General features: G+C 30.8%; 1 protein-coding gene across 1 annotated transcript; it reads right to left on the bottom strand.

Moving 5' to 3' along the window:
• Window positions 1–1,201: 1,201 nt before the first annotated feature.
• On the bottom strand, window positions 1,202–3,497 carry LOC126699709 (bidirectional sugar transporter SWEET3). Its single transcript, XM_050397660.1, has 6 exons — window positions 3,359–3,497; window positions 3,224–3,260; window positions 2,875–3,097; window positions 2,230–2,391; window positions 1,719–1,838; window positions 1,202–1,601 (listed from the first exon to the last, which is right to left on the bottom strand). Exons 1-6 carry the CDS (start codon window positions 3,393–3,395, stop codon window positions 1,431–1,433), a joined length of 750 nt encoding a protein of 249 aa, XP_050253617.1. The 5' UTR covers window positions 3,396–3,497; the 3' UTR covers window positions 1,202–1,430.
• Window positions 3,498–17,198: the final 13,701 nt, after the last annotated feature.

The following is a 17,198-nucleotide window of genomic DNA, read 5'->3' on the forward strand; positions in this document are numbered from 1 at the left end:
CCATATACATAGTGACATAATATATATTCCAAATTCAGTTCTTGATTTGTTTTAGAGTTTGAGTTTTCTATTTCCTTTTAATTGCGTGGTAGTGGGTCATCGGGCATATTGGATGATGACGGGTTATTTGCATTTGTAGATGCTGAATGGGTTCTCAGGACATATTCTTCTTCAAAATTATGTTCAATATATGCAAAGCCAAAGAGGATATATCTTTTATTCTTCTCATGTCTAGTTATGATTGTAATAAAAATTATTCAAATTGGCGGTTGGTTTTGTGATTTGACAAACAAACGCCAAATATTAAGGGTTCGTTTGGATACAACTTATTTTTGCTAAAATTGAAAATTGAAACTTGAAAACTGTAGTAAAATAATTTTTTAATGTGTGAATAGTACCGTGAGACCTGTGAACTGTGCGTGAACTATGTGCATTTTGTCTCCTGCATATAGTAAACTCATGTGATGTTACTGTTCATGCACTGGGAACAAAAAAAAAAAAAAGCCAGAAAACGTAAACTTTAAACGCAAACGTGTATCCAAACCCTCACTAAATATATCTCTGCCAAGTCATTCCTATCTTTCATGGCCTTAATTGGAGTCTAATTGTCGAAATATATATAAGAGCAAGCATAAATTTTTACAAAGATATCTAGAATGCACTTGTAATTGCAATGACTAGGCAAAGAGGATTGCATTTGGACATTTTACGGGCATATGAATTCATAATTCATTTACGGGTTATATTTTTCAAATGGATACATTGTTTTTTATTTATTTATTTATTTATAACACCGAATTCAGTTTATTTTGTTCTAAGCATAGCTAAATCTCAGAATTTATGTTATGTCATTGTTCTTGGTTTTACACATAATTTGACGAAATGGTTTTCTTAGAACAGAAAGAATGAACAAAATCACTCTCTATGACTATCAGCGCAAGATGCTTCTTCTTTTTCTCTCTCTCATTCCTTTTTTCGTTGTTTGTGAGATGCTGTCTTTGGCAGCACATTGCGCTGCGCGTGAAAAAACTTATTTTCCTTTTATGACATTCCTCACTTAATATGCTTCACATCATGCACCTTTAGCGTAATAATCACTCTACAAGTATAAAATTCTTGTGAGTAAAAGGTAAAAACCGTGGTTCAAGTCTTCGAGAGAAAATTTCACCATACATATAACGAAAGAAAAGAAGATGATATATATGATAGAAAGTAATTGCTACCTCCTTTGCAGCTTTATTGAAATGTATTGCTTAAAAACATAAAGTTCCTTACACAGCACAAACCTCTGGGAACAGCACAAACCACCATATAAGATAAAAGACAGCGCGCGTAATGTCCTGAATTACAATTCATAGGGACCCATTATATATAATTTGGGACACCGCTAGTAGATAAAACGAAACCTAATCATATCTTAGTTAATTTCTTCAACTTATGCCATTAGTACTGTCATTAATCACAGGCTGCAGCTGCTTTGATTTCTCACCATCCTTTTCCAAATCCCATTTTTTTGGTTCTTCTACAACTCCCCACTTCCTGTACTTAAAGTAGATCACAAGTTGAAGGAAGCCTAAGGGACTACCAAGCAGATTTGGAGCCTGCCCAAGTTTAGAAATTCAAGTTAGAAAATCCTATGTCTAATGTAAGTTTTATGAGCTCTAGAAGTTGTTGTTTCAACAATAAAGAAACCAGATGAGTTTAGTTATGAGACAAACCGCAAGAAATAGCTCATGGCTCACTAGTCCATAAGCCAGCCAAAATGAACTTGCTAGGAATGAGAACAAGGATAAGTAGAATGGCATGAATTCCACGCTCTTCGTAACTATCACTTGCTTCTGCAATAGAATAAAGTTATATGCTGATAGTAACAACATATTTTTTCTAGTAATGAAAAAATTAATTAACACAAGATATATATGAACTTAGAATAAAGTAGCATGCGTATATGTGACATCATTTGCGGATTTGAAATATTAATAAAAAAATGTTAACTTGCTAATTTTACTAACATGAGAATAAATATAATCAGTGTCACATTAGTAATATAAGAAAAAAAATTTCTTAATTATTTTTTTGTTTTGCGTTTTAAAAAAGATGATACATCGATTTGTAAAGTTCATATAATAAAATCTGTAACATCATTCAAAAAGTTCCATGTTGTACACTTAGCTAGGTTGCTCCAAAGAACACTTTCATCAGATCAGATTAAGAGATACGATGCCTCACCATAACCACTAGTGGAGAACCATACATTGCTGCAGAAGCCAGCAGCCCTACACTCCCGATAAATATCTTTCGATGATGGTGATCATGGAAAACAAAAGCTGAGATAACGATGCTGATGCAGATGACCACAATACCAGGTGTCAATATCATAGCTGCCTTCTTCTGCACCACATGGTTTTCATACATCAAGATCAATATTAATCTTCACCTAAATATATAAATCTATATGCACGTATGCACTATTTTAATGTAGCAACATGGAAAACCTATATATGTTTGTCACAAAATATATACAACTTGCATGAAATTATAAATAGGGCACCCTGTTCAACATGCATACATGCTCAACTCAGTACAAATGAAGAACTTGGCTAATACCTCTCAGCATATGCATGTGTAAGAATAATGACAATAATAATGGAGTATACAACAGTACTGTATATGTACATAACAAATTTTATAACTTGTTGGAGGTTGCATGTTTTGATTAGATAATAATTAGTGACAACGCGTACATCAATCTCAACTTGATATCTTAGCAACTGAGCAAAATATTGTAAAATTTGTTGAGTTATTAAAAATTATGAATAATATAACAAGTATACAGACAGAAATTTGCTATTAGAGATGAAATGTGGAACTTGCCTTATTTTTAGCAGAAGCGTACCAGAAATAGATGGCAATATAGGAGAACTCAAGAAGAATCCCTATACCATTGGTGGAAACTACAGCGAAATTTTCCCACCTGTAGCTTACGACTGGCAATCCATACCAAGTATAAAGGAGACAGTTAAATAGTGAAATGATGTACGGAATACATGAAAACTCCTCTGTGCTTTTCATCTTTATGACTCTTACAAAAGTTAATCTGGAAACATAGAAAAACCCAAAATAGAAATATATATGTAAGTTACATGTTCGATCAAGTGGTTCAAATCTATCAAGTATTGCTAATTGGAATTGAATAAGAAGAATAGCATGTTGACAATATTACATGGGCACAGCATAAAGTAACAAAGAAGTAGCATTTCCTGCAAGCAAACAGAAGTCAAGAATAATTAGTAGGTGGACTTTTTGGACAAAAATAATACTGATTGGAAGCTGAGAAAGCAAGAAAAGAAGGAAGTACCCATGACTCCCATTGCCAGGTGCAACTTATCTCCCATGTTTTTTTTGCCTTGGAAAGACAATTCTAAGATGAAGAAATGGTCCCAACAACCAGAGTCTATAAGCAAGTACCTAAGAATGCTGTTTTAATTTTTGAATCCGGGAGGGGATATATATAATGGGGAGACAGGTGAAAAGGGAACAGTAGAATATGTTTAAGGGGTATAAACCATACAAATCACAAAAAAGTCAAAATATCTATTTATTAAATTGTTAAAGGGGCACTAATCACGTCAGTTTATAAATATTTTGTAATAAAATTAATTGTATTTTCAGCATTTTTCAAGAGAAAGAGAAAAGTTTATACACACAAAAAATTTGATGAAAATTTTCACACCAAGTTGATATAGCAAATTGTTAGTAGTAGGTAAAAAAAATAGTTATAAAAATAAGAACTAATAAAAATAAAAGGTGGCTAATTCAACTGTTATAATTTTTATTTTATTTATTTATTTATTTATTTTTGTCTATAACATTACTCTCGTAAAAATTGGAAGGAAAAAGAAATGTTGTCTACGTCATTGTAAACTCGTGGACGTAAACAACTTATTCTTAATGTGGGGGCTTCTGTTTAAATTTGTTTCAATTGAAAGCAACCTGTAAACTCTGGTTAGTTTTTGGCATAGAATTAGAGAAACCGCACATTGGCAATTGCTACTTGTTTTGGTTCTCTAGTGCAGGGGTCAAGAAATGTTGTCTAGCTACGTCATTGTAAACTCGTAAACGTAGACAACTTGTTCTTAATGTGGGGCTTTTGTTGAAATTTGTTTCAATTGAAAGCAACCTGTAAACTCTAGTTAGTTTTTGGCATAGAATTAGAGAAACCGCACATTGGCAATTGCTACTTGTTTTGGTTCTCTAGTGCCGGTGTCAAGATTTCCACTAAATGACAATTATAATATTTATGGTGTTATTTGGTAATACATAATATGTGATACGTTTGGCATTTCGAAGTGCTTTTTGCTTTTTCGTTTCAAAAGCATAAGAATATTTGACTATAATTTTTTAAAATGCATTACAAAGAGAAGTATTGATGCAGCTTTCATTAGAGAGTAAGAGTTATTAGCAACCCGTAGAGTCGGTGTACGGTGGTTTTATAGTTTTCAAACCTTTGTTTTGAGAAAAGAAACAAAGAATGTTTCTTAACATGTTAGCAAAATAAGAGTTTTATATTTATTGCTACAAATAAATGAAAGGTCATGCACAGTACAAACTAGCTTGTTACTTTTCTTCATTACAAATTAAGTAAATGGTTTATCTCATCAAATTTGAAGGGCTCAACCAATATAAGTTTCCATTGGACACATCATTATATACCATTTAAAAGAAATTCCAAGAGGTGCACAATTGATATGTGAACTATTTTTGGTATTACCCCAGGATGTCACTCATTCGAATATACCATTCGCCCTCCAATTGGGCCAAAACATATTTATTAAAAAAATAATAAAAATAATTTAGAAGTACAATACTTTCTTGAAAATAATTTTAAGATCGATCGACATGCTCTTATTGGAATATAGAAAGTTGTTAATCCCAAGCACATATCAAACACTTTCTTAGAATTACAAGAGAAGAATATTTGAATCGAATCAACATATCTGACTTTACGGTTTTTAGTGGTTTGCGTTTTTGACAAGACAAGGAAATAAAATATATTCCAATTCAGCACCTAAAGTTTGTTGTATTGCTCATGATTTTGGAGGAATTAAATCCAATGAAAGCACATCTTTGCTAAGTCTATCTTCGGGAAATATGTTTATATCCAAAAGTGGAGGTCTTTTTTACCCAGGGCCGGCCGAATGGTAGAGCAAGAGATGCGGTTGCCTAAATAAAACATTTTTTTTCTTAATTTAATGAAGAAAACCATCAACTATGATCCTACTTTAAGCTGTCTTCCAATTTTTTTAGCCAGTTTTAAAATTCTATATCCTCCACCCAGCATTTGGTTTCTGATTCTTTATTGTCTTATGGTTTTAGTACATGAATGTTCTTTTAGCTAGACTTTGCGAATCGATTTTTATAATTTTAACAAGTTTTCTCTATCATTTGTCATCTGTCGGTCGTGCTACTTGGATCACACCTTTTCCAATTATCATGCATCTCTTTCATCTTGAGGTGGTGATTTTTAGACCACTTTTCTTATCACAACCTCCACATGTATGATATGCATTGTACTCAGATATTTGCACAAACCTCAAATATTTGTGCAAATTTAATCTTCATTGTAACCTATCTTCTGAGCTTCATTTAATCTAGTCCAAACTGGTTCACTCTACCTTCTATTTAGTTACGTACGTTTCAATCAAAATCTCACATTCTATTCAAACTCAAGTTATCCTCAAGTTTCTACTTTGAGCTTAAGGAAGAATGTAAATTAAATATAAAAATGTCCAATCATAGGCAATGCCTTAATTTGCTATATAAGTCTAATTTCAAGTTCATTGTATTTAATTGTATATATTTGAAGTGCATATCAATTCAGATTGCTCTCAGTTAACAATGGTGTTTCTGGTATCAATTTGTTGTGAGAAAAGACCTCTAAAGAGAACAAATTTGTTGTGAGAAAAGACCTCTCCCACACAAGATTGATTGTGAAATTAAATATTATTGTCTTTAATTAGAAACATCTCACAAATAAATAATATAAATAAAGAAAACCTTATAGAAATATAGGCACAAAAACACAAAAGAAAATACCAAAATTTTACGTGATTTAATTTGGCAATAACCTACGTCTATGAGTAGCATGAGATGAATTCACTAAATCAATGAGAGATTACAAACTCTTACATACTCAAGGGAGGACTTACAAATAACAAAGTTTCTCTAAGGCTCTCTTAAACTAATTCTATGTTCTCTCTCTATGTGGGAGAACCTTTGGGCACAAGCCACCAAATCTTTTGACTTTAATACCTACCCTTTTTTGGACAAGGAGTACATCTTCTTAGTGCACAAAAAATACATTCATTCTTAAACAAGGATAACCATTCTTGTTTAACAAGAAATAAACTTACCTTTCACCTTAAAAAAAAAAAAAAGTTAAACCAAGTCAAATTAAAATTTTAAACCAATTTTTGACAGCATGGTAATATCCTCACTTTTTTTTAGAAGGATAATTACCTTACTTAGAACATTTAAAAGAAGGTTAGGTTATCACCTGGTTAAATTTGGATGGTGGAGTCAATAACGGCCCAGTTATTGGTCTGAACAATTCATCACACGTTAATTGCTCAGATTGTGGACTATTTATCAGGTGGGCAAGAATTATGTACAATATTTAGGTTTTGTTTGTTAGGTTTCTCTTTTAAGATTCTGTTATGTGGATTTTTCCTCATAGGATAAAAGTGTATTTTTTAGTTAAGGAACCATATGACAAAATCTTAAGAGGGGAACCTAAGGAATAACACTTAAAATATTGTACCTAAATTTTGTCCTTATCAGGTGGTGGTCCAAATTTATGCAAATCCTGTAACCTAGAAAACTGATTGGTTATAGAAGTAATATTCTCGATGTTTATAAGCAAATGACATGTGAGTTTGAAGAATATATTCCCAGCTAAAGAAAATACCGAGTGGAGTTTGTTGGTGATATGAAGCATAGAATTACTTTTTTCTGGATGTTTGAACTTTGCAATTGATAAAACGCATGTGTTTCCATGAACTTAACTAGAAACTTGAAATTCAAAGAATTGTTGAACAATTAACATAGCCTTCAACATGGTTATATGAATATCAGAAAATTCTCGACATTTTGACGATTGGTCACAATCAACCCTAAAACAAGACAACCTGCAAACATGATCCACCTTGTCTTTTTGGATGAGTTGTGTTTCTCATATTATTTCCAATAATTCAAAATTTTTGACAAAAGGGAAAATTCTAGGGGTGTAAATTAATTCTATATATATCAGAGGTGTCCTTGTGGTAGCCGACAAGAAAAAGTGGACTTCAATGAGCCCAAATTTTTTTTGACATTATACTATAGTTTCTGTTAATCTTGATGAAATAAGCATACTAAAGAAGATTATCCTATATACCACTTTTATTCATTGTGATGGCATACGTATGCATTGCTTATGGCTAGTGTTCTTCCCCCCCCCCCCCCCCCCCCCCCCCAAAAAAAAAAATTTCCATTACGAGAAAAGATCTATAAAAGTATGTTCATGAATATTATATAATAAAAAATTTTAAAGACTGTTTAGAATATTAAGTCTATAGTGTTAGGTTAACAAACCATGGGCAAATGTATCCTTAAATTAGTGACTTGCGTAGTATATTTTGAACACTAAGGCATATTTCAAGTTCTATTAAGAAAGATTTGTAAGTATAGGATTCTCGACACACATTCTCCACACATGATTGAGACTTATTACTCATGTTCATCAATCAAGATTTGGGTTGACAGAATCCTAATGCAGCTCAATTGGCCATCATGCATCTAGTGTTTCATGGATTTCAAGCCAAGGTATAAATAAAGGAGATTTAGTGTGCGTTTGGATTAAAATGAAAAATTAAAATTATTTCACTATTTAGTTTATTTTTGCTACTATTCATGAGCCCTACTATACTATTTCAACTAATTTTTATCTTTATCTACAGTACTTCAACAAATTTTTTTCAAATTTAGCAAAATAAATGGTATCTAAACACACCCTTCAAGCACGTTTTTTGAGACTTTTAAAGAGCCATGTACTATACACCTAGGATTAGATTTAACCAAGCTCTCTTAAAGCATCAACAGGAGTTCAAAGTGAAGATTTTTGAAGATACAACGATCCAGTTAAAGTTGCTGTATCCAACATACATTGAAGCTTGTAGCGTGAATTTTAAAGAGAGTTTTTGAAGTTGTGAACTGGTGTTCACATTTGACAGAGTCCACATATAAAAGAGTCCAATATATGAATTTTGTAAAACTTCTATTCTATTATTATGGACCTCTTTTTCCTTTAGGGTTAGTGGTTAAGACCTCAAAGAGTTTTTCCCCATTTGGTTTACCTCTTCATCCACTACAAAAAACGCGTTTTTAAGTCGCATTTTACAAAAACGTGGCTACAGGTGAAACTTTGAGCCGCATTTATGAAAAACATAGCTCCACCCCTGGACCTATAGCCGTGTTTACTAAACGTGGCTATAGACTAGCTCTAAAGCCATGTTTTGTGATGGTGAGGCTGTGTTTAGCTGGGTAGGAAGGAAAACACGGCTACAAACGCATCCTTTTTTTTTTTTCCCCAATATGTCTGGAGCTGCGTTTAATAAACGTAGCTTAAAAGATGCTTAGAGTTGCATTTGATTAAACGCAGCTTAAACATGTCTGGAGCTGTGTTTGGTTAAATGCGGCTTAAACATTTAGTATAAATAATAAATAAAAAAAATCCCTCAACTCCACACAATTGAAAAAAACCCTAAGCTCTTGATCTCAAAAAACTCTCAGACCACCCTCAACTCTCAAGCTACTCTCGATCCAACACACTCCCCTCCTTCCCTCACTTCCACCCTCTTCGAATCCCCTTCCTCCCTCCGCTCTTCCCTCCTCTCCATTCCCTTCTCATCGATCGATTCTCTTCCAAAATTGAGAACTTCGGGTCTTGTTCTTACAAAAAGTCTGACCCTTTCAAGGTCGGAATCTATAATTGGTAAAACACACACACACACACACACACACACACACACACACACACACACACACACTTTTTGCACTGTCTCTATATGCAATAATAGACAATGGGTTTGATTCACTAATTTTGAGTTGGGTTTGCAGGCTTTTGTCGATAGAGAAGAATTGATGTCGACAAAGCCTAGTCCTCCATCATCGGCGTTGCCTAGGGTCTCTCCCTTTCTCTCTCAAACTCTCAATCTCACTCAAGACACTCTCACAAGGCCGACTAACAGTAAGTTTTTTAAATTGTTTGTTTTGATTTGTGTTTTAGGGTTCCCATTTTTGGTTTAGGGTTTCGATTTTCGATTTAGGGTTTCGATTTTGGGTTTAAATGGACTTTTTGAGAGACAAGCTTCATGAGATTTTGATATTTTGTTTTTTTCTTGCAAGAACAAAACAACCTCTCTCTCAATCTCCCCAACGGTAAGTTTTTAAAAATTAGGAAGTTTTTCAAATTTCATCTTTGAAATAAAATAACTTAACTGGCTCGATTAATTGTTGTTTGGGATTGTTGGTGTAGGTTGTTGGGGTTGATAACACATTTAGAAGGAATTTTGATCGAGAAGAGTATTTGGAACGAGCTCGAGAGTGTGAAAGACATGTAATTTATTTTAATTATTACGTTTTCAAAGTTTTTGTTTTTCAATTTTTATTATTTTTTATATTTATATTGTGATGAAAGTAAAACACTTTCATTAGATCAGCTGCATAACTCAAAGCCATGCATATAGCTGCATAACTCAGGCCTGAAAATGTTAATTTGTCTAAAACAGGAAAACTATAAGTTATCTTGTGTGTTGAAAATTCATTCCTTTAAGCTTTGGTATTCATTTGATTGGGACAACAGTGGTGATTAATGCCTTAATTTCCAAGTCTAAGAAAATGTTTTAAATGGTCTGTGTTGTCTTTTCTAGTTATATTTAATAATCTGTGTTCTCTAGTTGTTGTTTGATACTTTGATTGCTCACGGATGACACTTCATATGTTGATTTAAGACACATGATCTAATCACACATTTATATGGATGAGACCATCAAATCCATAGGTGAAAATAATGTCCGATTTTGCTTCTATCATGCATGATTTGGCCTTAACTTTACCATGTGCAATTCATCATTAGAGGTGAAGTCATGATTAAGCTTATAATGATTATATTTATAAGGAACTCTCTTTACCTAAGTATAACATTTCCAAACACATCAATATATATATATATATATATATATATATATTTATATATAAAAGCAGAGACCTCATGTGAGAGTGTATGAGGTCCTGCCACGTGGCACTCTAATATTGCATTTAACCATTTTTACCTTTTTTTCATTAAGTTTTTTTATTTTTTATTTTACTGTTACCCAATAAATCATAGTAACTTATTTTTACTATTATATAAAATTAGCATTTTTTACCTCTTTTTATTAAGTTTTTTTTTTTTTTTTTTTTTACTGTTACCCAATAGATCATAGTAACTTATTGCATTTAACATTTTTTTTACCTTTTTTCATTAAGTTTTTTTTTTTTTATTTTTTTATTTTTATTGTTATCCAATAAATCATAGTAACTTATTTTTACTATTATATAAATTTAGCATTTTCTATTAAAAAAAAAAAGCATTTTTTACCTCTTTTTAGTAATTTTTTTAACTGTTACCCAATAGATCATAGTAATTTATTTTTACTATTATATTGATATGAGGTCCTACCACGTGGCACTCTAATATTGCATTTAACCATTTTTACCTTTTTTCATTAAGTTTTTTTTTTTTTTTACTGTTATATAAATCATAGTAACTTATTTTTACTATTATATAAAATTAGCATTTTTTTACCTCTTTTTATTAAGTTTTTTTTTTTTTTTTTTTTTTTTTTTTTTTTTTTACTGTTACCCAATAGATCATAGTAACTTATTGAATTTAACATTTTTTACCTTTTTTTCATTAAGTTTTTATTTTTTATTTTATTTATTTATTTATTTATTTATTTATTGTTACCCAATAAATCATAGTAATTTATTTTTACTATTATATAAATTTAGCATTTTTTACCTCTTTTTATTAAATTTTTTTAACTGTTACCCAATAGATCATAGTAACTTATTTTTACTATTATATTGATATGAACTGTTCTTGACAATTAGACCAATTAGACCAAAAATTATTCACTATAAAATGGATTACCTTTTAAAAGTAGACCAAACCTTATGAAAAACTCAGGCCCAGTTCTTACTTTACATATTATGACCCAAGTTTGACTATTTTCACGTGTAAATCAAAGCAAAAACTCTTACCCTCTTACAAACTCTCTTCTTCCTCCCCCACGTATAGATGATACTTCTAGAAAATCTCATTCTCATGAAATATCTCTTCATTTTCCCCCAATTTCAATTCAATATGCTTTTGTCTATTAATAATATTCTATGCAATTTATGCAGACAAATTCTCTGTTATCGACTAGTGCAACAAAAATATATATAAATCTTGAGATCCCTCAGGTTGTTGAAATAATTGAAAGTGCATATTTCGAAAATTTATAATAACAAAAAAGTCTAATAAATAGCTTATACTATCTCACAAAATGCCATTAACTTAATATTTTCTTTAAAAAAAATTCAATGATAGGAATGGTCAAAAACATGATCCTATACAAGAAATACCAAAAATACATGCAAAACAATTTTCATAGGAGGATTTATCTTTAAATAATATGAAGACAATAGTAAAGATAAAATGTATTGAATGAGATCCTATGAAACAGGTTCATTAATAATTTCAAATTATACTCATCATTTATGTAAAATAATAATAATACATCATATTATTTACATTAAAAAAATAATACATATTAATTTCAAAGTTAATTGCAAGATGTGAATTGCTAGGGTATTGCAATAATAAGTAACATTGATACAACAATGGGTTGGTATTACATTTTGTGCGTACTTTGTGAAAGGAATGTCAAATTACAAGCAGGATAATTTTGGTGTGCAAAATGTAAAACAAAAATAAATCTTTCTATCTCAAAGTTAGAGGAACTCACATTAACTACATACTCTCCAAATATTTATAATATATTTATCTCACTATAACTACTATATATATACAATTGCAAACTACTTCAAATACAAGATTCAAATTGAAGTTTTTAATGCAACTAACAAAACAAAGTTTGTGATATTTGATTGAGATGCCGAGAAAATCTTAAATAAATCTACAAGATCGAGATCTTGCTGAAAAATAAACTAAGGTACAACTTATTTAAATTATTGTAAAAATATTGATATTGGAGAAGGAATCCCACATGATTTGAAAAAAAAAATTAGGAAAAAAATGGATTTCTCTACTTCATTTGAATGAATTCAATCTAAAAGATGGTTTTGAAAATTATATAGTTGCTAAGATTTTTGATGCGCCTTCAAATGATAAAAAGATATGGACGAAAAAAAAAAAAAAAACACAATTCAACATGCTATATTAATTCTTTTTGCTGCACTATTCCAAAATTAACAAAAATAAAAAATTTATAAAAAATTTTCTCATCATTGAAATTTAATATAAATGCAAATACCTACGAAAAATCTTAGCGACAAAGTCCAAACTTTGTAAGATCTAATCAAGAATCTCTCGGTGCCAATTCATTAGTAATTAATACAAATGATGCAACAAAAGGAAAAAATGATGAAAGCTCAAAAATTGAACAAATATGGACGGACTAAATTTCAAATGATGAAGATGGAGAAACTGATGATAACAACAAGCATCACCATACCGCAATAACAAAGCATTGAAGAAGAAAAAATTCGTAATGAAGCTTTATATTACATCACATAATAAAAATCAATAATATAGAATGAATTAATATGCTTTTATCAACTTTTATTATACAATATTACTCCAAGTTGTTTTCATTATTGCTCATTACTTGAACAAAATAATTATAATAGATATATGTGTGCAATTTATAATTGTTACTTTTTATGATGAACTCATTACTACAAAAGTTTTATAATAAATATGCTATAATATATGTATAATATTTTCCAAAAAAAAATTTACATAAAACATTATAACATTATCCGTGCATCGCATGGGAAACTTACTAGTATATAGAAAGGGTGAACAACTTGTCTATGTGCCTAAGTTTTGCATCATCATTGAACGGATCATGACTCAGCAGCAAGTATTGCATCATCTTGATATGTTCAACTAATGGATCATGACTCAGCAGCCAAAGAACAAATGCATACTAATTAAGGCATGTTTTTGTGTACAATTACATGTATTGTATTTGTAACCAATTTCTTTGAGTGCAGGCCTGTGTTCGTTTGGGAAACTTACTAGTATATAGAAAGGGTGAACAACTTGTCTATGTGCCTAAGTTTTGCATCATCATTGAACGGATCATGACTCAGCAGCAAGTATTGCATCATCTTGATATGTTCAACTAATGGATCATGACTCAGCAGCCAAAGAACAAATGCATACTAATTAAGGCATGTTTTTTTGTACAATTACATGTATTGTATTTGTAACCAATTTCTTTGAGTGCAGGCCTGTGTTCGTTTGGGAAACTTACTAGTATATAGAAAGGGTGAACAACTTGTCTATGTGCCTAAGTTTTGCATCATCATTGAACGGATCATGACTCAGCAGCAAGTATTGCATCATCTTGATATGTTCAACTAATGGATCATGACTCAGCAGCCAAAGAACAAATGCATACTAATTAAGGCATGTTTTTGTGTACAATTACATGTATTGTATTTGTAACCAATTTCTTTGAGTGCAGGCCTGTGTTCGTTTTTTTCAATTTTCATTAGCAAAAGAACTTTTGTAAACTTAAAAATACTCATTTTGATCGAATATTTTCTTTTGGCTAAATTTGGGGCCAGGAAAAAGAGAATTAGAGATACAGCAAAAATTTACAAGATCTTCTTTTGTAATACCCGGAAAAAAAAATATTAAAAGGAAGGGTATTTAAGTAAATTTTTTGTGGGGTTAATTTTATAATTTATAATTATAAGGGAGTTTTTAGAAAAATAGGGTTGAAACCCTAGCTATATAAGTTTATTAAGTCAACGTATATAGAGGGATATTTTGAGGGAGGAAACTACCCAAAAGATTAAAGTAGAGAAGGATTGACTACAGTCTAGAAAAGAGCCTAAAAATGAGAAAAATCTCATTCTTGGTCAGATTTAGGTTTTATATGGATTTAGAATTTTTTTTTTTTATGGGAGTATTTCGGCCGACAGTGAGACTTTCTTTAGGCATGACCCGCATGGGTCTGTTTTGCATAATTTTTCTTAAAGGAATAGTACCGGATTGATGGAGTTAGAAAAAAAGAAAAGAAACGCTTGACGAAAAGAAGGAACAGCAACTTCTTTTTGACTTATTATTATTTGTTTATTGTTTGACTTATTATTATTTGTTTATTGTTTGGGTAGAGGAAGAGTAGTGTTTCCATAAAAGCTTGTGTCAGAGCTTGATTTGTGTGATTTGTCCTCATGCTGAAAGAAAGGTAGAGACGGCAGTGGCAAATATATATATATATATATATATATATATAAATCCATAGAATAATCCCCTTGATAAAGCAACGCACCAACGTGAGCTTCATTCTAATAATAATATTGTTATTATTATTATATTATTATTATTATTAGTTCATTGGTTTGGTAATTGGGGTGTTTGGGGAAGTCAGCAAGTGATCATGGAACATGATCTAGGCGATGCTTTTGACCCTATATGACAATATGTATCCTAGGTTTTATTAGAGGCAGTAGAGGATATATACAAGGAATTTTTACTTTGAGATAGTAAAAAAAGGAAATTATTGGATATTATTAGTAGTTACTCTGTTGGTCGGATACTGTTATAAGTCATTTTTAAATTATTTGATTATTGAATAAATGATACTTGCAAAATTGTTTTAGGTGATATCTAAGGATTTTAAAAGAAGTGTTAGGGAGAAGATCCTTTTGGTATGGCTTTTGGAGGTAAGTAACCTTATCCTAATTGAGTTTTATTTTGCTTATATTAATGTATTTTTAACTACTAAACATTGTTTATAATTGTGAGAATTTTTATTTATATTGTATTACTGATTTCAAGTAAAGGATTATTACAAATATATTTTAATACTGAGTATATGATTTCTATATACATGCTTGAATAAGATATATTTTTGTTAGAAAATATGATTTCATAGATATAATTATGAACTATTTGATTATGAATTTATTCTAATACTCAGCCAATGAAGGTTATTCATTAGTACTCTGATACCCAAACCAATGTGGGTTATTCATTGGTGCTCTGATACCCAATCAATGAAGATTATTCATTGGTATTCTGATACCCAAACCAATAGGGATTATTCATTGATATTTTAATACTCAAACCAATGGGGGTTATTCATTGGTACTCTGATACCCAGCCAATGGGGGTTATTCATTAGTATTCTGATACCTAGTTACGGAGATATAGCGTGACCATAGTCATAAGATTGTTAAGAATATGAATTACGTTTGAATATTTGAACTATTTTGAGTCATTAAAACTGCTTATGTATTTTTGGGACCTATTATAAGTTATAGCTTTGATATATGAAAAACTAACTACTTTCTAAACCATCTATGATATATTTGTAAGATTAAAGTATGTGACCTATTTGTAACTTATTATTTTAAGACTATGAAACTTCTTTGGTTATTTTTGAAAACTCATAGTATATCATAACTTTTGAAGACTCATATTATGGGTACGTTTGGATTGAACTTATTTTTGCTGTAACTGAAAACTGAAAACACTGTAGCAAAATAATTTTTAAATGTGTGAATAGTGTTGTGGGACCCATGAATAGTGCATGAATAGTACATGAACAGTGCGTGAATAGTGTTTTTTGTCCCTTGCACAGTAAAATCATGTGATATTACTGTTCACGCGTAGGGAAAAAAAAAAGTCTGAAAACGCAAAACGTAAACGCCACTTTCAATTGAATCCAAACGGGTACTATATCTTATTACTTTACAGATATATTGCTATGTCCAGTCACGGGGATATAGCATGACCATAGTTATAAGATTATTAAGAATATGAATTACGTTTGAATATTTGAACTATTTTGAGTCCTTAAAACTACATATGTGATTTTAGAAATGTTTGAGTATTTGAATTATTTTAAGTCACTAAAATTGTTTATGTGTTTTTGAAACCTATTGTAAGTTATAGCTTTTGATATATATATGGAAAACTGACCATTTTCTAAATCATCCATGATATATTTGTAAAATTAAAGTATGTGATCTATGTGCAACTTATTATTTTAAGATTACGAAACTTCTTCAGTATTTTGAAAACACATAGTATATTATGACTTTGAAAACACATATTACATCTTATACTTTACAGATCTAGTACTTGATAGAACTTATTAGGATTTTGGTTACTTATTGAGTTGTCAGCTCACCCATTTTTCCCTTCTAGTTTCAGATTGTGAAGAATAGCAAGTTTTGAGAATTTTGATGTTGTGTTGTGAGCAGGAAAAGAAGCTTAGTGATTTTGGGGATTATATGGTCTTCTAATAGTTTTATATTTATTGGCCAATTGACATTATGTACATGAGGTTTGAATTTTGTTCCTATTAAATTATTGGAAATCTATTCATAAAGAAATTGTTGAGGTATTTTGAATTTATTTGATTTAATTTTTCAGGATAAATTTTAGTTGCTAAGAAGGCCTTGCACACTTATAAGATGTTTACTTTATAAGCGTGCGGTAGTTGTCACGTGCCTATCTTTATACTTGGGTTCGGGGTGTGACATCTTTAAAGAGTTAGCCCTATTTTATTTTTCTAGTTATTAAAACACACAGTGCATGGTTGTTCCCAGCAAAGATAGTTTTTCTAGATCCTATTAGCTCAAGAAACGAAATGATAGTGTCCTTCCACCAAATAAACATACTGAGTTACACTTGTAAAATCTATATTTTCGAATGACTTTGCCAAAAAGAAAAAGGAATATGAGAAACATAAAGAGGCCACCAAGATCACTGGGCCACCCTTGATGCCATGGAGCAGATCTAATTCAGAGGGAAAATAAAAACCAAAATAATTACAGCACAGTTTTCAAAATTCATCGCTCTTTTA

Source organism: Quercus robur, chromosome 9 (genome assembly GCF_932294415.1).
Source record: "Quercus robur chromosome 9, dhQueRobu3.1, whole genome shotgun sequence".
Lineage (NCBI taxonomy): Eukaryota > Viridiplantae > Streptophyta > Magnoliopsida > Fagales > Fagaceae > Quercus > Quercus robur.

Excerpts from the sequence above, each read along its gene's own strand:
- LOC126699709 (XM_050397660.1), bottom strand. The coding sequence starts at position 3,395 with ATGGGAGATAAGTTGCACCTGGCAATGGGAGTCATGG. Across the intron at positions 3,098-3,223 it reads TTACTTTATGCTGTGCCCAT|ATTAACTTTTGTAAGAGTCA; the intron begins GTAATATTGTCA and ends CTATGTTTCCAG. Across the intron at positions 2,392-2,874 it reads ACGCTTCTGCTAAAAATAAG|AAGAAGGCAGCTATGATATT; the intron begins GCAAGTTCCACA and ends CATGTGGTGCAG.